The sequence below is a fragment of the Muscardinus avellanarius genome (genome assembly GCF_963383645.1).
Source record: "Muscardinus avellanarius genome assembly, chromosome: 13".
Taxonomy (NCBI): domain Eukaryota; kingdom Metazoa; phylum Chordata; class Mammalia; order Rodentia; family Gliridae; genus Muscardinus; species Muscardinus avellanarius.
In genome coordinates this window covers 21,463,686-21,484,936 of record NC_137799.1, presented here as the reverse complement: position 1 = coordinate 21,484,936, position 21,251 = coordinate 21,463,686, and the positions used below count along the sequence as shown (strand labels likewise).

Below are 21,251 nucleotides of genomic sequence, written 5' to 3'. Positions count from 1 at the left end.
CAGGTCTGGGTGGTATAGCTTGGAGATAGAATGGCTTTGGGTTCAATCTCCTGTACCACAAAATATAATACATAAATAAAGGGGCTGGGAGTGTAGCTCAAAGGTAAAATGCTCCTGGGTTCAATTCCTAGTACTACCACAACAAATAGATTTACAGCTCAGTGTTTTTGGTTTGTTTTTATACATGCATCAAGATATCCCACAATTGCCATTACCTAATTCTGAACATTTCTTTTCTGTCCAAAGATCATTCAACAAATTATTTGTTGACTTGATTTTAAGTGTGGCGACCTTTTCCCTCCCTGCTTGGTGCTGGGTTTGGAACCCAGGGCCTCTCTACATGCTAGGCAATTAAGAGCTCTATCACTGAGTGACATCCCCAGTCCAGTGTCCCTACTTCTCTAACCCAGGATTCCAGGACTCAATCACTAGAACTGGCAAGAATTCCCTTAAATTGCTCAATAGATTTTTTTGAGTCCCAAGGAAAGTTCCAGAAATGCACGGGGTAAAGCCTGTAGACAGCAAGGGGAAAGTGACTTGGTTCGGTTCCTTCTCTTTACATCGTAATGCAGGAATACCAGACTGAAAGGGACTAGAGCACTGACGACAAAACTATAAGGCTACCAGAATGAAACCAGCCAAGGGTCAGCTATTGAAACTGGCCTCCTGGGAAAGGGGAAGACAGCGAAGAGGGCTCGGCGCAGGCGCAGTCGAGGCATTCGCGCTCCGCTCCCGGCCCCGCCCGGTGGGCGTGGCGAGGAAACTGTCAGCTGACGCAACGGCGCGGGTCACGTGACGGAGGGCGGGGCGTCGGCGCGGAGCGCAGGCGCAGATCTTGGAGGGCGGGTCAGCTGACTCCAGGGGCCTTCGCGCAGGTTTCGGCTGTTCCCCTCGGCCTCTGTGTCATCGCGGCCATGGCCAGCCAGTCGCAGGGGATCCAGCAGCTGCTGCAGGCGGAGAAGCGGGCCGCGGAGAAGGTGTCCGAGGCTCGCAAACGTGAGTCGCGGGCTGGGGCTGCCGGGCGTGGCGGGAGGGGTGGGCGAGGGAGGCCCCGACGGCCGCCGAGGTAGAGGGGACGCTGGCGGCCGCCGGCTCGGCCTCTGAAGGCCTCACCTTTAGTTAGTCAAGGTGGGATTATCTGTTCATTTTTCCCACTTTCTACTGCTAGCTTCGCAGTTCACGACTACAACTTCTTGGAAATTCCTGTAGCGGCCCAAACCGTTTTCTTACATACATTCTTTTGTGTGTGTGGTTTTATTGGTGCATTATAGTCTCACATCATAATGTTTCTTACGTACATCCTTTGTGTATCTCACGCACACATATATACACATAGGGGATGGAACCTGGGGGGGGGTTACCTCCAAGCTACACCACCAGCTCTGTGTGTGTGTGTGTGTGTGTGTGTGTGTGTGTGTGTGTGTGTGTGTGGTACTGGGGTGGAACCCAGGGGGGCATTCTACCTCTGAGCTATACCCCCAGCCCTATTTTTTATTCTTTATTTTGAAACACGGTCTCACTAAATTGCAGAGGGCCTCACCAAGTAGTGGAGTATGCTGTGAAACCAGGATCCTCTTGCCTCAGCCTCTCAAGTACTGGGATTACAAGACAGCGCCACCACCCCCGGCTCACCACCAGCCCTTTTTAAACTTTTGTTTGGACACAAAGTCTCACTAGGTTTCTTACTTTCTCGCTCTGTTGCTGAAGGCTGTCCTTGAACCTGGGGTTTGCTTTCTCACCCTCCCATCCCTGGCCACATAATCGTTTTAATGCGGTTTGTAAGTGCCAGCGTTGTGCTGGTGCGCGAGCATCCTGGCATTACGGGTTCCAGCGAAGGAAGCAGATATTGGATCGGGTAATTGCTGATGAGTGGAAGGTTAGGGTTGAGAGAGAGAAGATTGCTAAAGAATTGAACAGGTGGTTCTAATCTAGATTGGAGCCTGGAAATGGCTTTCCCACCACCTCTCCAGTCAGCAGACCTCTAGTGCCAGCCAAGTAAAGCCAGACTCCTTAATGGATTGGAGGAAGGAAGGGCTTTTGGGTAAGGCATTTGCATTCTTGCCTCATCTCACGTTGAGGTGCTCTTCTTCCTCCATGGGGAAGTGCCACGATTCTGCAAAGCCAACTTCCATTTCTACCTGCAGGCATTTGCATACTGGCTGCCCTAATTGGAGGAACCTTTAACATTGTCCTCCCTTTGGTGTCTATCCCTTAGTCGTGTGTGTGTGTGTGTGTGTGTGTGTGTGTGTGTGTTGCAGGGGATTGAACCCAAGGGCATTTTACCTCGGAGTTACACCCCCAGCGCTGTTTTTTTTACTTTTGAAACAGGGTCTTACTAAGTTGCTGAGGGCCTCAGTAAGTAGCCGAAGCTGGTAGTGAACCTGGATCCTCCTTTCTCAGCCTCCCAAGTACTGGGATTATAGGCATCTGCCACCACGCCCGGCTCCTTAGTCTTCTTTGAAATCTGGAAATGTAGGCAGCAGTTCTTCCCAGAAGCATTTCCTCATTCTTCCTCCTCCCTGTGATTGTGCTAGGAGTCCCTCCCAAGTGCTTGTTTTCTCAGTTTCTCAACAACATGTTTATATTATATGGCTTAGTCACTAGACCAATATTGTCTGATTTAACTTTATCCAATTTCCCACCTGAAGACAAAAATGTTTTTACTCCTATTTTACAGTTGAGAAAATGAGGCTCAGAGAGAACTGATTTGACCAGCTGCTGGAAAGCAGAATAGTTGGAGTTTAGAGTTCTCCTTTCCCTTGTAGGGGTAAAATATCAAGGAATTATTAGTCTAATAATTACTTGATGTTTGTTCTAGTATAAACTCAGATAGCTCACATACAAATAGATTGTAAGTATGGCTCTGGTAGGGACTGTGATACTCTTCATTTCCCAGGAAAAGCTTCCTTTTGAGGGTATTAGCAGTGACAAGGAATCTCTTATTCATGCTCTGGTGTTCTTATTCTTTGTAGGATGTTTCCATTCATGCTGCAAGATGCAGTATTTCCAGAATGATTTCTGAAGAGTTTGTCCAGTGATGACTCATCAGTAACATTTGTGGGGAGGATTTAGACTATTTGGGGGGAATGCAGAAACAAATACTTGGAATATGGTGAGAAGAACTGAGTTCCTTGGAGGTAGCGGTTATGTTTTAGACCTTTCTTTACCCTGTCAAGCCTGATGTGTAGGGATTTTTGTATCTCTGGTAGCTATTATTTGCTGAATAAGTTTGTTTTAAAGGGATTAGTGGCTTGCTAATATACATTTTGGGATTTTCAATAGTTGGAAACAGATGTATTCCAAAGAGCTACAATTTGAAAGAAGTTATGCCTTGTCTGGATGAATAATTATGGCTGATTTGCCTGATTAAGAATTGGAACAAGGCTACTGAGTGTGGTGGTGCACTTCTGTAATCCCAGACAGGAGAATCGCAGGTTTGAGGAGGTGTAGCACAGATGTGGAATACCCCTGGGTTCAGTCTCCAGGATTACAAAAAAAAAGGGAGGTTATGATTCATTTCATTGGAGTGAAACAAAATACTAGCTCCCATTTGTAAGGCCCAAGAAAACAGGACTTTAAAGAAGCATGGAGACTGGGTTCAGTGGTAGAGTGCTTGCCTAGAATGTACAAGGCCCTAGGTTTAATCCCTAATCTTAGGGGATAGATATATTTCCTGTTCATATACTTTGAGTTTCCAGAAAAGCTTATCAAAATTAATTTTGAAGATGTTTGCTGAAAGGCAAAGATGACATTAAGGAATTAATTTAGGGAGCCAAGGGGTTTGGGAGTGATATATTATGAAATTATATGGAGCTACTGTCTGATGTCTGGGCTATAAATGTTGTTTGTAGATTGTTGTTTTGGAAAAGATCTTTGGCTTTTGAATATGGTCCCAAATGGTTAGGATAGCATGTGAAGGATCAGGGTACAGGTGGATTGAAGCTACACCTGTCAGACCCTAGTAGTCTAAATACAGATGTGAAGAAATAATTTTGAGAGCTGGGCGTGGTGGCGCACGCTTGTAATCCCCGCGCTTGGGAGGCTGAGACAGGAGGATCGCACAGGTTTGAAGCCAGCCTCAGCTACTTAGTGAGGCTCTCAGCAACTTAGTGAGACCCTGTTTCCAAATAAACAATATAAAATAGACCTGGGAGTATAGCCCGGAGATAGAAAGCCTCTGGGCTTCCCCCCCCCATCCCCTAGTACCACCAAAAAAAAAAAAAAAAAGAACGAACGAAAGAGATAGTTTTGAGAGATCTGTTCATTGTTTTAGACTAGCTGCATAGAGTGTTGGTGTCATGGGGTCGTTACAGGTTCTTAATCAGTAGGTAGAATGTTAAATTCAGTTCCATTCACCTACATGGGTTGAGTGGGCTCTGGAAAACTGATAATACAATGATATATGACAAAGCTTAGTATTAATTAATTTGGTACTGGGGATTGAACCCAAGGGCACTCTACCTTGGATCTACACCCCCGACCCTATTTTTTTTTTGTTTGTTTGTTTGTTTTGGTGGTACTGGGGGTGGAACCCAGAGGCTTTCTACCTCTGGACTATACTCCCAGACCTATTTTATATTTTATTTGGAAACAGGGTCTCACTAAATTGCTGAGAACCTCACTATGTAGCTGAGGCTGGTTTCGAACCTGTGTGATCCTCCTGTCTCAGCCTCCCAAGCGCGGGGATTACAAGCGTGCGCCACCACGCCTGGCTTGTTTTGTTTTGAAACAGGATCTCACAAGGTTTCTAAAAGCCTCACTAAGTTGATAAGGCTAGTCTTGAACCAGGGGTCCTTTTATCTCATCTTCCCAAGTATTGGGATTACAAGTGTGCATCAGCACACCCAGCTAAAGCTTAGTTTTAGATGCAGGATATCTTTTTCTGTGCAATAAATAAGTGCTTAGGTTGGTAGTCCAGAACTGTTTTTGTTCCTTTGGGGTATCCAAGAATTTTAGTGAGCAGAGATTCAAAGCAAAGAGGATGTGTTGGCTGGATTTAGAGTCTGTTTTCATACAACCCAGAGGTTTTTTTTTTTTTTTTTTTCCCCAGCTGTTGTTAAACTGCTGTCTTCTGGAAACCAGAACCCATTTCTCCCCACCTCTCAGCTGCTTGTGCTGTCCTGCCCCCCCTTAGCATCTTCCCAGTCAACACTTTACTGACTTTTTTGTGTGTTTCCAGTGTTACATCATTTGTTTCGTTAGTTGCACTTTAGATTGATGTCCCTTGAGAGCACATTAGCATCCTTGCTAAGCTCCTAAGCAGTGCTCTAATTATCATCAGAAACATACTTAGATGTTTACTTCCTGGGAGGAAGAATTCCCCAGATGGCTACTGTCACCCATCTTATACTGGTTGGTTGGTTCCTTCATTCATTATGTTGCCCAGGCTGGTCTCAAATTCCAGAGCTCAAGTGATCTTCCTGCTTCAGACTCCAAGTAGCTGGGATTACAAGCAGGTGCCACCATGCCTGGTGTAATATTGATTTTTTTTGGGGGGGGGTGTGGTTATGGGGATGGAACCCAACGGCATTCTACCTTCAAGCTGCACCCCCAGCCTGATATTTTATTCTTTATTTTAAAACAGGGTCTCACTAAGTTGCAGAGGGCCTACTAAATAGCTGAGGCTGGCCACGGATGGGCGATCCTCCTGTACTGGGATTACAAGTGTGCCGCCACCATGCCCAGATTTTTTTTTTTTGGTTGTTGCTGCTATTGTTGATTTTTTTAATAGTTGAAGTGAGAGAATATCCTGACACATTCCACAATTTTTTCATCATCTTTATGAGCTGTCCTTAGGAAAGACATTCTTTTTTTTTTTTTTTTTTTTTTGGTCACTGTTGGGGGTTGAACCCATTGCTTTGGTCATGCTAGGCAAGTACTCTACCACTGATCTCCTTCTCCAGCCCTAGATGGCATTTATCTTAAACAAATACTTCTTTATGCTGTTAGCTCAAAATTCCCCTTTTCTTATGCACATCTCTGGTGTCTTAAATTTTTTTTTAATTTTTTATAGTTAAAACTCACCATTTTGGCCGGGCATGGTGGCACATAGTTATAATCCCAGTACTTGGGCGGCTGAGACAAGAGGATCACGGGTTCATGGACAGCCTCAGGTGCTTAGTGAGATCCTCCATAACATAGACCCTGTCTCAAAATAAAAAAAAAATAGGTCTGGCGCCGGGCATGGTGGCGCACACTTGTAATCCCAGCTCTTGGGAGGCTGAGACAGGAGAATCGCACAGGTTTGAAGCCAGCCTCAGCTACTGAATGAGGCTCTCAGCGACTTAGTGAGACCCTGTTTCCAAAAAAGTATAATAATAGGTCTGGGAGTATAGCCTGGAGGTAGAAAAGCCTCTGGTTAGAAGCCAGCCTCAGCTACTGAATGAGGCTCTCAGCAACTTAGTGAGACCCTGTTTCCAAAAAAGTATAATAATAGGTCTGGGAGTATAGCCTGGAGGTAGAAAAGCCTCTGGGTTTCCATCCCCAGTAACTAACACACATACACATACACACACATGCTGGGGGTATCGCTCAGAGGTAGAATGCACACACACACACACACACACACACACACACACACACACACACACGCTGGGGGTATAGCTCAGAGGTAGAATGCACACACACACACACACACACACACACACACACACACACACACACACGCTGGGGGTATAGCTCAGAGGTAGAATGCCCCTGGATTCAATCCCCAGTTCCGCCACCAAAAAAAAAAAAAAAAAAAATTCACTATCTTAATGTTTTCTTGTCTTTAAACTACTTTCTCATGTGGCTCGCTCTCTCTTAAAAACAGGAAAGAACCGCAGGCTGAAGCAGGCGAAAGAAGAAGCTCAGGCTGAAATTGAACAGTACCGTCTGCAAAGGGAGAAAGAATTCAAGGCCAAGGAAGCTGCGGTGGGTCCCTCTTTTTCTGTTCAAAGCTTAAGTTTCCTGTGCTCCCCCTCCTGCCACCACTCTAAAAATAATAATCCAGCATGGCTCAGAGATTTTGATTCTTGGAGCTTTGAAAATTTTTATTTTATTATTTTACAGTGCTGGATTTTGAACTCTAGGCTTTATATGCTAGTAAGTGTTCTACCACTGAATTACACCTCCAGTGATTTAACTTGACTTCCCTTCCCTTTTGTTCTTGCCATCCTGGGGATTGAATCCAGGGGCACGCTTTCTCTTTTTCTTCTTTTTTTTGGTGGTACTGGGGTTCCTGAAAACTCTTCTACCTCCGGGCTACACTCCCAGACCTATTTTATACTTTTTTATTTGGAAACAGGGTCTTTTAAGCCAGTGCAGCTGGCTTCGAACCTGCACGATCCTCCTGTCTCCGCCTCCCAAGCTTGGGGATTACAAGCTTGCGCCTCCACACCCAGCTCAGGCTTGTATATTTCACTGGATGCTCAGGCTGAGTCTCTTTGGATGATCAGTTTTCTTTCCTCTTAGCATTGAATCTTAGTCTTCACTTAGTCATTTAACAAGTCTGTTACATGGTTAACATGTGTCAGGTAGTATGCTAGATGCTGGGGGATCAGCTGTGAATAGAAATAGGTCCCTGCCCTCACTGAGCTTAATTTACAGGCTTCATAAAAAAAGTATGTGTGCAAACATACGACTGTGAAAAGTGCTCTTATTGTCGTAAACATACGTAAAATGAAGCCCTGCTTTAGTACAGTATGTAGAGATTTACCACCATATAAACTACTGTGATACATGTAATCATGGCACAAAATCACATGGAATGCAAGGAAAATTCTAGAAAGGGGAGACTAGAGGAAGGATTCACAATGAAAAGAAATATCAGGACTCATATGGGTTACAGAGAACACCACTGAAACTGGTTCATAATTTATTGGCCTGTGTAAAAACCCAGGCAGAAGGGCTCTTGTTCTGGGAGCTTAACTAATACATTCAAGACTCTAGCTCTGCTCTGCCTTTGCCTCTTCAAGGTCTGTGCCTTTGTGTCCAGTATCAGATACACACCCTTCCAGGCCCAAGTCCAGTGGTTGAGCCATTAAAACTTAACACTTTTCTCTGGTTGGTGCTGCAGGTTGTCAGACTGCACACAGAATACTCTTGTGCCAGGGCTGCCACCTCCTGCCTGGATCTGCCCTTTCTGTTGCTGATGGAGATAATATCACTGTTGCACTGTAAAGCACATGCTCTTTTCCTATAATGTCCATGGTACCCTCTTTAGTTGTGAGACAACTTTCTGGAGCTTGGCAAATGTTTTGTATTCATACAGCAGAGGTAGTGGGGGGTTTTCCTCCCTTATGTAGGGATTATAGATGTGCGAACATGAATAGCAGCTGAGCTCTTGTGAAATGTACCAGGTTATTCCTATATGTGAGGAGTTCCAGTCTGAAGTGTCCTAAGTTTGAACTCAGAGGACTTGAGTTCGACTCTGTGTGTTCACCTTGGCCTTGGCCCTTGAGCCTTGGTCTCCTCATCTGTAAAAAGTGGAGTGAGAGCTTCCTCATAGGTTCATATGAGAAATAGTAGTGTGTGCAAATGCTGAAGCCATTATGTTATAAAAGGATGAAGGGTAGTGTCGTTAACTTACATATACACACAAATAAAATGAGGTGGGAACAGGTTGGGCGATGAAAAGGGTCAAAGTTACATCTTCTAGAAACCAGCTGGTCAAATTCTAGTAAAATAAGTGGGTGTGGCAGTTAACAAAAAGCCAGCTTTAAAGATGATATAGAAGGTAGAAGGAAATTCACAAAGCAGTGTGTTAATGTGACTAGGAGCTGCACAGTGAAGACATGCATACAGTAACACATGGAAGCACTTACAGCAGCAGTGCCAGGCTAACTTCTCTCACCAGATTTTCAGTCCTCAGAGCTGGCTACAGTTGGCTTGTTTATTTTTTTGGGTATATTTGAGGTAACATACTTCATAAGACCGGTGAATCTCCTAAATTTAAGAGCTAAAACATTAACCATTAATGGTGAAATTCCGTGTATATTCAAATTACACCTTTCTTGTGTTTATTTTTTAAGAGGTTAATGCCAGATATCTTCCCACTTGTAAAACCACACACCAAAATATACCTTACTGACATTTTTCTTTTTCTTTTGGTGGTACTGGGGGTGGAAGCCAGGGGCCTTCTACCTCTGGGCTACACTCCCAGACCTATTTTATATTTTCATTTGGAAACAGGGTCTCACTAAGTAGCTGAGGCTGGCTTCGAACTGGCACCATCCTCCTGTCTCAGCCTCTCAAGTACTGGGATTACCACCACACCCGGCTACTGACAACTTTTATATCTTGTATTTCTCCCCCGTAAACTACATATTTTGTAGTTTATTTCATATTGCTGAACATTATTTTTTTGTTTTGTTTTTCTAGTACTGGGGATTGAGAATTGAGTGCTTTGCCAATGAGTTATATATATCCCTAGTCCCTTTATTTTGAGACAGGGTCTTGGTAAGTTGCCCGGTCTGGTCTGAAACTTGCATCCTCCTTCCTCGGCCTGTGGAGTAGCTTGAATTCCAAGAGTGTGTCACTGCCACTGTAGTGCTGAGTCTTTAGGTTGATTCTAGTCTTTACGAGAAATGTGAATTTGTTTCTGGGAGAATTTTCTAGTAGTGAAATTGCTCTGCAGTTTGCTTTTGCATAGGTGTGGTTTCCAGTCACAAGGTTAGGTTGCTGTCTACTCATTCATTGTGTTGATTGATGAGTTGAGATTTCTCCAAAAGTCAGCAAATAGCTTATGAAACATTCTTGGATGACCAGAGCATCTTCTGATATCCTGTGTCATTATTCCTCAACTCTAGGCCCTGGGGTCTCATGGCAGCTGCAGCTCTGAAGTGGAGAAGGAGACCCAGGAGAAGATGACCATCCTCCAGACCTACTTCCGGCAGAACAGGGATGAAGTCTTGGATAACCTCTTAGCCTTTGTCTGCGACATCCGGCCAGAAATCCATGAAAACTATCGCATAAATGGATAGAAGAAAAGAGCACCTGTTGGTGGATGGGCATCTTAGATGGTCTCATGGAATGTGGAGATTTAGTGTTTAGCTTTAGTTCTGTTCTTGTGAAAGGCATTGCATTATTTCTGTGTGTTCTATCATAGTTTCCTTCACTTCTGGAGAGTAGCAAATCTAGCTTCTTTGTACAGAGTTGTCCTTATCCAGAGCTTTCATCGTTTTACTGCCCTTCATTAGAAATTTAATTGAGTGTATGTTGTCTGTTTTCCTATGCCTTTTAGCCCAAGCCACATATGTGTCAGTGTTGACTTTTCTTTTTAGATCTAGTAGGAAAAAAACACAATTCTTTAAAGAAAGAAAGGGGTTAAATAATTTTTTCCCTTATACTTTCTTGAAGGTCAGGGGCTTTATCTATGAAAAAGTAGTAAATAGCTCTGCGTAACTTGTACCAAGCAGCAGCCAGCCTTAAAGCAGTCCATCCTGGCTAGGGATTAGAACAATGAATAGTGAGAGACTTCTTTGGGCTGCTGTTAGTTTATCTTAATCAAAATTGCTAGATGATAGGACTCAAGAACTTGTTACATGTTATTATTTGGTGTACTTAACAAACATTTAAAAGTAAAGCTTTGTCCTGTATTTCCCCCCTCTGGTTCATCCTTTATGATAATAAAAGTACGCTTTGACCCAGATGTTCTACAGAATTTCTCTTTAGGAAATTAACACATGGATCACATTTGAAAACATAATTAGAAAGTATTTATGGTGTACATTTTTTAGCAGGAAAGAAATTGCTTGTTTTTTCCCCTGTAACTGTTGACAGACAGCCATTAGCCAAGGAGTCTGTTTTTCTGGAGGACCTTGTGGTGGGTGCTTTGGGCAAGTTCTTTCCTGGAGGGTGACATGATGTGGGAGATGCCTGTAGTGACTTCACACTAGCAGCCTGTGGCCTTCGTTGAGCTGACCGCTGTCTGGTCTGGTAGGTAGACATAGTTGAGAACCTGGGGGATTTCCTTGCTTTTCTGAAGCAGTGTGACGTAAGTAGATGGTAGTTTTGTAAAGCATCAAATGTTCTGCAGGGTGAGTAGATCTTAGGTCACTTGCTGTCTGTGCCATTTTTCTGTTCCTTTTTATAATCAAGGGCCTCCAAAGGGTTTACTGTAAGAGCTTTTCTAATTTTTACTGTTTTAAACACACGGCCACTTTACTGAAACTGCTTGCCAGGCTCACAGTGATGTCCCTATTGAGTTCCAGTGCTCTTGCTTCTCAGCCAAGTGTTGACCCTCCTTCCTTGGGCCATGATTAAGAACACTGAGAAGGTCTGGGAGGAGTGAGGAGCAGGGCACAGGTGGAAGGATTTACTCCAGTTCTCTGTCTTGGTTGTTCCTTGGAGCTGGTGGTTTGTGCTCAGGTTCCTCCCAGGTAAGTTGAACTGGTCACTGGGTGGGGCCAAGACTAAGGTCTCAGCAGCTCCCTTGGGCAGTTCCAAAGGGAAAGGCTTCCATTACGATCTTTGCTGGGAAATCATTTTTTTTTTTTTTTTTATACAGTGCTGGGGATTGAACCTAGGGCCTCCCACATGGTAGGCAAGTACTCTACGATGGAGCTACATCCTCAGCCCTTAGGGATTAGCATCTGTGAGACTGTTAGCTCTCCAAGGACAGTGATACAGAATGAACTTGAGATAACATGCAGAGCAGTGGGTGTGGTTTGTTCCTGTGGGAGTGTAAAAGCTGTATGCATGCCTATACTTATATGTGGAGTAACCAGAAGTAGAAATGTAATGGTTATCACTGAGAAAGGAGATAGGGCCTGGGTTTTATTTTTTGTTTTTGTACATTTAATTTGTTAAAGCACTGTTTAGCAAGTCTCTGGTCTCTGCACTAGATTCCAGTAGGACTCTTAGCAGTGTGACAACCAAAACTGTCACTAGATAGTGTCAGGTGTCCCTGGGTGCCACAACTATCCCCAGATTGGAAGAAAGAAGGGTTAAAATACATTGAAGCACTACGTGTGGTGCCTGGAACATTTAGGTGTTGAGTGAATGCTGAATGATGATGGCAGGGGCAGGCGCCACCATGGTGCCTACTGAGACCTTTCAAAATAAAGGCTGAGGAGGATCGCAGGTTCGAGGCTAGCCATAGCAATTTCATGATGGCTCCCCAACAGTGGCTTTCGACAGGCCAGTTAGTGTTCTAAGGACTTTTGCATTTATATTAACCAGTTCACCCTTAGCAACTGTTTCTTTGGCTTAGTGGCCGAGTGGTTAAGGAAGCAGCCCAGCGTCGTGCGGGTGTAGGACCCGGATTGTTCAGCATCATTCAAATGATGAATGCTGATGTTGTGGCAGAGGTTCATCTCTGGCGGCGTTGCCACAGGCTGGGTGGCCTGGGCAGCTTGCCCATGTGTGCCTCCATGGTTCACTATTTCCACTCCGGCTCTCACCACAGTGCATGAAGGTTCCGTGATGGCAGAGAGGGAGGAAAAGTGGATACCTGCACCACTGTGGTATGCTTTAGCCCTGCAGTGACACGTGACACTTCTCCATGAGGCTCTTGTGACCCAGCCTGACTGCAAGAAATAGGGGGACCATGCGTATTCCACTAGTAAAATAGTAAAACAGGATTGCCAGCAGCTTTCCTTCTTTTTTTTTTTTAATGGTGCTAGAAACCACACTCAGGGCTTCGTGTGTGTGAGGCAGGCCCTTTACCACTGAGCCAACCCACAACTCCCCAACAGTGGCTTTCTACATGCCAGTTAGTGTTCTAAGAACTTCTGCATTTATATTAACCAGTTCAGCCTCAGCAACTCTTTCTTTGGCTTAGAGGCAGAGAGTGGTTAAGGAAGCAGCCCAGGGTTGTGTAGGCATAGGGCCAAGCTCCTTCAGCATCATCGGGCGCCTGTGCCTTTAAGTATTGCACATCCTCTCAGTACTGAGCTTAATAATCAGGTTCTTGTGTGTTTCTTCCTCATGTGATTCTCTTCACTGTCCCCATCCCCCCCTTCCTTTTGGTACTGGGAGTTGAATCTAGGAACATTCCATCTATGCCCTCAGCCTTTTTTATTTTGGAAGCAGGTCTCTGAGGGCTGGTGGCACATGCCCAAGTACATCCCAGTACTTGGGTGGCTGAAACAGGAGGATTGCAGGTTAGAGGCTAGCCATAGCAATTTAATGATACTCTGTTTCAAAATAAAAAGGCTAGGAGTGTAACTTGAAGGTTGAGCACTGGGTTCAATCCCAGTACCAAAAAGAAAAGTTCTGGCTAAGTTGCTGAGGCTGGCCTCAAACCTGCGATTTTCCCGTCTCAGCCTCTCAAGTACTAGAATTATAATTGTGTGCCACCATGCCCAGCTTCTCCCATTTCCTTCCTTCCTTCCTTCCTTCCTTCCTTCCTTCCTTCCTTCCTTCCTTTCTTTCTTTCTTTCTTTCTTTCTTTCTTTCTTTCTTTCTTTCTTCTTTTTGGTGGTACTAGGGGTGGAACCCAGAGGTTTTATACCTCCAGGCTATACTCCCAGACCCATTTTATATTTTATTTGGAAACAGGGTCTCACTAATTTGCTGAGAGCCTCACTAAATAGCTGAGGTTGGCTTCGAACCTGCGCGATCCTCCTGTCTCAGCCTCCTAAGTGCGGGGATTACAAGCGTGCGCCACCAACCCCAGCAGCTTCTCCCATTTTCTAAGCTGATGCTCCTTACTTGTGCTTTGGGCAATTTTACAGTTGCTGAGAGAGGAGGATACCCCAACATTGACTGTTTCAAGTACAGAAACTGACCACTCCATTCTTTGGTATAGCTAAGACTTACTCAAGCTTTCCGAGATGGGAGACATAAAAGAGCTTACGGGGAGGCGTTGTGTAACCCTGTGGGTAGTGTCTTGCACAAATTCCCTCAGTAACCACTCCTACTTTATGGATGCGGTGGGGGGACTTGGTAGGATGAAGAAACTTGTTAAAAGCCACACATGAATCTCTGCATCTGTTTAGGGAAGGAGCCTCATGTTCTGGGCACTTTACACAATGGCCCTGCAGATGAGGCCCCACAATCCAGCAAAGCCGAGGGCTGTTCAAGGTCATAGAGAAGTGGCAGACTGAAGTCAGAGCAGTCCGAAGCGGGCATGTGAAAACCCTCGTGCTCAGAGGATGTGGCGCATGCTTGTAATCCCAGCTATTTGAGCTGATGTGGGAAGATCACAAGTTCAAGACCAGCCCGGGCAGCTCAGTGAGACCTTCAAGGAAGGGCTGGGGGTGTAACTCAGTGATGCAGCACGTATCTAGTGTGCTGGAGGGCCCAGCGTTGCAAAAGACCAACTCCCAAAATCCTATGCTCTGCCTTCAGACTCAGGACTCCTGGGCAGGGTACGGCTTCCTCTAGCCCTGGTCAAGCTCTGGGCCCTGCTGAGTGAGGCTGGCAACACACATTCTCCATTTCTTGGGAGGTATTCGGCCTTCCTCCCACTCAGGAAGATTGATGGTACCAGAAATCAATTAAAGCTGTCTGACAGAAAGAATGGGCTGTGGCGGGTTCTGCGGGCCCCTCATTTTTCACTTCTATTTTTCTTTCCTTCAGAGACAAGCTGGCAGATGTCAGAGTTTCTCTCCTGTCAGCTGGTCACCCATCACTTCGGTAGCTCTGAGCTGACTGACAACCAGCGGGTAGTCTTAGCTATGTACTTTCTAAAAATTACTTTTTTTTCTTCCTGTGCACATAGGCACTGAGAGACAAGCTAGGCACATTATTGAAAGGTTTGGTCAGTGGTTTGGGGAGAGGAAGCTGCCAGACATCATGTCAACAAATAACCTTTTCTGGCTTTTCCAGCCTTTTTTTTTTTTTTTTTTTTTGAGGTACTAGAGATTCAACTCAGGGGCATTCTACCTCTAAGCTATACCCCCAGCCCTATTTTTTATTCTTTTTTTTTAAACAGGGTCTCAGTAAGTTGCAGAGGGCCACACTAAGTAGCTGAGACTGGCCATGCACCTGCAATCCTTCTGTTTCAGCCTCCTGGGTACTGGGATTGCAAACGTGCCACCATGCCTGGCTCCTCTGGCTTTTACAGTTTCAAATGGCTCCAATTGGCTCCTGGACTGAGTGAACGCAAGGCCGCAGCGTACTGTACTGTACGTACTGTACTGTACTGTTTGGCCAGTGGGGGATGGGGTTGTTGGTGCAGATGGGTAGACCCAGACAGCAGACCACTTCCTCTTTTTTCCTACTTGAAAATAAAGGGGAAAATGGCAGCATTCTAGAACAGATGGTGGCACTTAACCAAGAGAACCTGGGCTGGGGTTCAGCGTGCACAATGGGGCTGCCAACTGATATTTAAAAGGCCAGTTACCTGTGTGTATATGTGTGTGTGCGAGTATGTTGCTGGGGATTGAACCCAGTCCCTCCCACATATTTTTTTTAAGAAAGCTCTACTACTGAGCTACATCCCCAGCCTTTTTTATTTTATTTTGAGACAGCCTCATGAAGTTGCCTAGGCCGGCTTCAAACTGCAATCGTTTCCAAGTACTGGGATTACAGGTGTGTGTTTGGCCCAGTTACCTTCAGTTGTCCTTCCCACTGTCCCCAGCCAGATGTTTTTTCCCCTTCTGGCCCTGCTCTTTTTCCCCCTTTATACTTGTCTCTGGCACTTACCTTTCTGAATATAGCGTAGAGACGGATCCCTGACACACACACCTCTCCCCACTGCTGTGGATTGTTGGCCTTCCTGATAGAATTCAGAGTCGGTTTTCTTCTTGTTTTGACCCAGTTTTCTGACAAGCAGCATGTGAAGTGTGAAGTGTGTCACTCCCAACCCCCTCCTGACAAGCTCCCGCGCTGTCGACGTCTGCCATGTGTATCCTACAGAGGAATTCAGCATTGGCTGATGTGACTTCCAGGAGTTGAAGTGGATGTGTGAAGCCCCCTGCTCCTGGTTTCAGAAATACGTGTGTGTGTGTGTATGTGTTTGTGTGTGTGTGTGAATGGAAACCAGGGACACTCTACTTCTGACCTATACCCCCAGCCCTATTTTTTTTCTGTTTTCTTTTTTTTTTTTTTTTTGTGGTACTGGGGTTCCTGGAAGCCCTTCTACCTCTGGGCTACACTCCCAGACCTATTTTTATATTTTTATTTAGAAACAGGGTCTCCTAAGCCAGGGCGCGCGGCTGGCTTTGAACCTGCGCGATCCTCCTGTCTCCGCCTCCCAAGCGCGGGGATTACAAGCGTGCGCCACCACGCCCGGCTTCTGTTTTCTTTTGAAACAAGGTTTCACTAAGTTGCTGAGGTTTTTCTCGAACCTGTGATCCTTCTGTCTCAGCCTCCCAGAGTGCTGAAATTATAAGCATACGCTACCACGCCCAGCCAGAAATAAATTTTTAAATAGTTCACACTTAGCCAGGCACAGTGGTACACACCTATAGTCCTACTACTTGGGAGGCTGAGACAGGAAGATTGCAGGTTCAAGGTCAGCTTCAGCAATTTAGAGAGACCCTGTTTCAAAACAAAATAAAAAAGGGCTGGGGGTGTAGTTTAGAAGTAGACTATCCCTGGGTTCAGTCCCCAGTACCACATTTAACAAATGACATTTATTAACAATACAAATTCCAGGTGCTTTACCTACATCACTTAATTCTCTCTCTGTCCCTCTGAGGTAGACATTATTCTCCCCATTTTACCTATAAGGAGACTGAGGCTCAACAGTGATCAAGTCAATTATTCAAAGTCACAGAGCTAATTAGTGGTAGGTAAAGCCTGGATTGAAACCTGTGATTGTCTGATTTCCCAGCTTGAATTACTGCAGATTTATTTCAGTTTGTTCAGGGTATGATAATATTATTATTGGTATGTGTCTAAAAAGAAGTTTTGAAAATTAGCAAACCCATCGTCGGCAGGCCAGTTTCCCCAAAGATCTAGCTTTTGATCTTTGCTTTTTATTTACTCATCCAGTGGTCCTGAGCTCCCCTCCCCATCCGCTGCAACAATCCAAGGTTCCGCCAGGCTGGAACGGAGTTGAGCTGTGCTTCAAACAGGTTGCCAAACAGTGCTGGCAGCCAGGCCCCAGACATGGCTCTAGCTTTGCGCACTCAGCAGGACGGTGGGCCCTACCGAGTAGGGTGGCTATGGCTGGGTTTGCTGTTATTTGGATTTACCTATAGTTAAGGCCCTAGTGATTTTACTCATATGTATTCATTCAGTACTTCATATATCTATATCTATATCTATATATATATATATATATTTTTTTTTTTACTAGAGATGGAGTCCAGAGACATTCTATGATTGAGTCCAGAGACATTGTACCCCCAAGCTACATCCCAGCCCTATTTTATTTTATTTATTTTTATTTTTTAGTGGTGGTACTGGGGTTCCTGGAAGCCCTTCTACCTCGGGCTACACTCCCAGACACCTATTTTTTATATTTTTTATTTGGAAATAGGGTCTCTTAAGCCAGAAAGTCTGGATTCGAACCTGCGCGATCCTCCTGTCTCTGCCTCCCAAGCCCGGGGATTACAAGTGTGCGCCACCACACCCGGCTATTTTATTTTATTTCTTAAAATTTTGAAACAGGGTCTCACTAAGTTGCTGAGGGATAAATTGCAGAGACTGATCTCGAACCTGTGATCTTCCTGTCTCCGTGTCCCAAGTGCTGGGATTACAGGTGTGCGCCACCACGCCTGGCCCAGATACATTTAACAAACACTGAGGCCAGGGTGCTGGCACGGCTTTTAGCATGGGCAGAAACAACCCTATGTCCAAAAAGCTTATTCTCTTTTGGGGTGAGAACTAAGTAGCCACTGTGCCCTGTGAAAGGTGTGGACGTAGGTTGAATAAATGAGAAAAGGGCTGAGGAGGCCCAGACTGGGTCCCCTCAAGGCCCTGTTAGCTGAGACCTGAGGATGAGTCAGTGGGCTGATGAGGTAGGGATGGGGCTTGGGAGAAACCGTCCAGGTGGAGGGGGAATGGTAACCACAGGATGGAAGTGAGAGAGAACTTGAGGAACTGAGATGCTTGGTGTTTGGTGGGGCTTAGGGTTTTAGGGGCTTCAGGAGAGTAGAGACAGATCCATCTGGGTGGGCTGGGGGAGGCTTGAGGTCACCACAGAAGCCCTGTGACTCCAGCAAGCTATGGCTGCTGAAGTCTGCCCTCCAGCAGGCTCTCCTTGCTGTTACTCCCCTTTGACTGGATTGTATTTACCATTTCTATATTTTACATGGAGCCCACACTCCTGCAGGGCACAGAGTCAGGACTGGCCTTGTGCAGAAGTTCCAGAGATGAAAGCGCCCAGTGCCTTCTTGTCTAAGAATGCACCTTACTTTTACTGAGTCCTTTTTTGGGAGGTGGTACTGGGGATTGAATCCAGGGACACCCTACTACAGAGCTGCACCCCAGCCCTATTTTATTTATTTTGAAACAGGGTCTCACTAAGTTGCAGAGGCTGGTCTTGAACTTGTAATCTTCGTGTCTCAGCTTCCCAAGTACTGGGGTTACAGGTGTGAACCACTGTGCCAGGCTTACTGAGCACTTTTTGCTTAGCACTGCATCATTTAAATTTTGCAATCGGTCATGTCAGCACAACATTATTATGCCCCTTTCATAAACAAGGGGGTTGAAACTCAGTGAACTGAGCTAAGTTTGTGTGTTAGTAACTAGTGGAGCCTGGTTGGCCAGCTCCAAAGGTCCCGCCTCTGTGTCTTCATGGCAGAGAGGACTGATGGGTTTACATGTAAACACACAATAGAAAGCCAGTAATGAGATTGAACAGGGAAGGCAGCCTGGCAGAAAGGGCAGGAGAACCACGTCTGGCTTCATGCACAGAGAAGGCAGGTGTTTTGGAGAGGTGGGGTTGGGATGGGGACCAGGCCACACATTGGTTGCAGGATCCCTTTCAATATGCTGTCCAACATCCCTTGGGTGGATATACCCCATGCCCCTAGTCACTCACTGCTGCCCAGAATAATACTGGGTCCTTAACAGGCACCCACTGCTGATTTGGTAAATGAATGAACTCATTTTCAGTAGCCCAGATCCTCTCTTCCCTGAGGGTGCCTGGGTGCTATCTGCCCCTTAGATTTCTCATTACCGCTCGCTGACTCCAAGCACTCTGCTGGTAAATCCTGTGGTCTGAAACCCTCCAACACTTCGGCAGTATCTGTGGAAACTAATAATGCGTGCATGTCCGCTCGTAGAAGTGCAGGCCGTGGCACGCGTGTAAAAAGGCGAGCATGACAATCCCAGCCGTCTGTCAGCAGGAATGGGAGCCACCAGCATGTGTACCAGGAGGGAAGGGCCCGGGAGAGTACAGGCCCTTTCTGCAATAAAGAGGAGTTTATGATCCTCTTAAAAGAAAAATGAGGCAGAGTGGAGTGTCCTGGCAGGAGATGAATAACCAGCCAGGCACTTTGTAGAATGAAAAAGCAGGGTGCTCCAGGGATCAGAATGGGTTCCCTTTCATATAAACACATGCATGTACATGTGTGCTCTAAGAGAAAATAGACCAGGTTAGTGCTTTCCTCAGGGGAAGGGCACTTCTCATGGCAGGCCTCTGCGATTAAGAATGGCGACCATGGTGGCGCAGACAGAGTGAACAGTCGCCCAGGTATAAAGTGCCTGGTAGTGTCAACCACACTTTACCCAGATTAACTCATTGAGTGTTTTGTTGTTTTAACAGTATTGGAGATCCAGCCCAGGGACATCCTACCACTGAGCTACACCCCAGCCCTTTTTATGTATTTATTTTTATTTTGAAAGAGGGTCTTGCTAAGTTACTGTGCTCTCTGGCGGGGGAACCTACCATCCTCCTGTCTCAGTCTCCCAAGTACTGGAATTACAGGTGTGTGCCACCGCGCTCGGCGTCATTGAATCTTAACACAGCCCCGTGAGGTGGCTATCATGACTGATTTTTACACAAAACAAGGCACAGAGGGCTTAAATACTTCACCCAAGCTGACACAAATAGTGGGAGGCTTGGATTGCGCTCAGGGAGTCTGATCCCCGCGCCCAAGCTCTTCCCCATAAAACAGCACTGGCTTTTCCATTAAAAACAAGTCCCTGAGATACTTATAATACTGCCCCCTCCCCGGGCCGGTGGCCGGTGCCTGTCCCGGGCTGGGGGCGCGCTCAGGCGGGGGCGCAGGGCGCGGGCACGTGGCCGGCCCTTCCGGCGCCCCGGGGGAGCGGGCTGATGAAACGCCGGCGGCCCCTCCCGGAGCGGGGCGGGCGGGCCGGGGGCGGGGTGGCGCGGGCGGCGGCGCGGGGAGCTGCGGCGGAGGGGCGCGGCGCCCCCGGTCTTCCGCGCGCCCGGGCGGCGGCGGCGGCGGCGGCGGTGAGTGCGCGCGTGCCCGGGCGGAGTGCGCGTGCCCGCGCGCCGCGGTGGCCTCGGGGCCTGCGCTCGCTCCTTGGGCCCGGGCGCCTGGCGGCGGCCTCACCCAGCGGCGCGCTGCCCGGGGTGCGGGGCCCGGCGCCTCCCCCGGGCGGCTTCTGGGGTGCCGGACACCCCCGCGCCCCGCCCCAGCTGCAGGCCCGGACCACGGGAGCCGAGGACCGAGACCGACGAGCCGCGGCCCGCACGCTGGGACGTCCCGCGCCCCGCAGCCGGGTGTCCGTCCTGGCTGCTCCCCGATCGATCGGCGCCTCGACCTCGGACGGTTCGATTTCTTCTTGGGGTCTCACTCTCCACGTCTGTAAAATGGGGAGTTTGGTCCCTCCAGACTTTAGCACCCCCAAACTTCTGCGACAGGCCCTCTTAGGGTCGCGTGTGGGGTTTCCAGTCCAACAAAACGGAACCTGGCCGGGGAGCACGGTGGTTTCTCTTTCTCCGGGAGGAATCTCGGGCCGCACGTCGTTCTTAGGGCTCTTAGGGAGGCTGGGCCGCCTCTGCAGAGGTGGGGACAGCTTGTTGGCGCGGCCCTGCAAAAGGAACGACCAGAGGTCAGTGAAAATGCAGAGCCGCCAAAGGGAGTCCTTAGCAGCCTGTGGCCAGAGCCCCAAGGCTCCACATTCTGGCTCCCCAGCCTTCGCCTGGGTGCCTGGCTCTCCCCTGGTACCCCTAGAGCTGGAGCAGGGCTGAGTGGAGCGGGGCCCTGGATGCAGGGAGGGTAATAGGTCAGTCTGCCTTTGGGGCTCGCCAGCCTCCTGCCCTTTGTAGCCCGTGGGCAGCTGTGGCTGTGATGGCTGGCCGTCCTGGCCTCTGCCCCACTCCTGTTCCTACTTGGCACCGCCACCTCTGCCAAGCCTAGGAGCCTCTTCTTCTCCTGGGAAACCTAGAACCCTCCCCTCAGCCCCGGGACTACATTCATAGCCTGGCCCTGGTTCTGGAAGGTTCTTAGGGAATG

General features: G+C 47.2%; 1 protein-coding gene across 1 annotated transcript; it reads left to right on the top strand.

The window, feature by feature from the left end:
• Positions 1 to 913: 913 nt before the first annotated feature.
• On the top strand, positions 914 to 10,330 carry ATP6V1G1 (ATPase H+ transporting V1 subunit G1). Its single transcript, XM_080709627.1, has 3 exons — positions 914 to 996; positions 6,812 to 6,912; positions 9,789 to 10,330. The coding sequence occupies exons 1-3, from the start codon at positions 915 to 917 to the stop codon at positions 9,960 to 9,962; spliced, it is 357 nt and encodes a 118-aa protein (XP_080565753.1). The 5' UTR covers position 914; the 3' UTR covers positions 9,963 to 10,330.
• Positions 10,331 to 21,251: the final 10,921 nt, after the last annotated feature.

Bases quoted from the DNA above. Each gene is read 5' to 3' on its own strand.
- ATP6V1G1 (XM_080709627.1), top strand. From the start codon at position 915: ATGGCCAGCCAGTCGCAGGGGATCCAGCAGCTGCTGCAGGCGGAGAAG. The intron at 997-6,811 runs GTGAGTCGCGGG...TCTTAAAAACAG, and splicing joins GGTGTCCGAGGCTCGCAAAC to GAAAGAACCGCAGGCTGAAG. The intron at 6,913-9,788 runs GTGGGTCCCTCT...CCTCAACTCTAG, and splicing joins TCAAGGCCAAGGAAGCTGCG to GCCCTGGGGTCTCATGGCAG.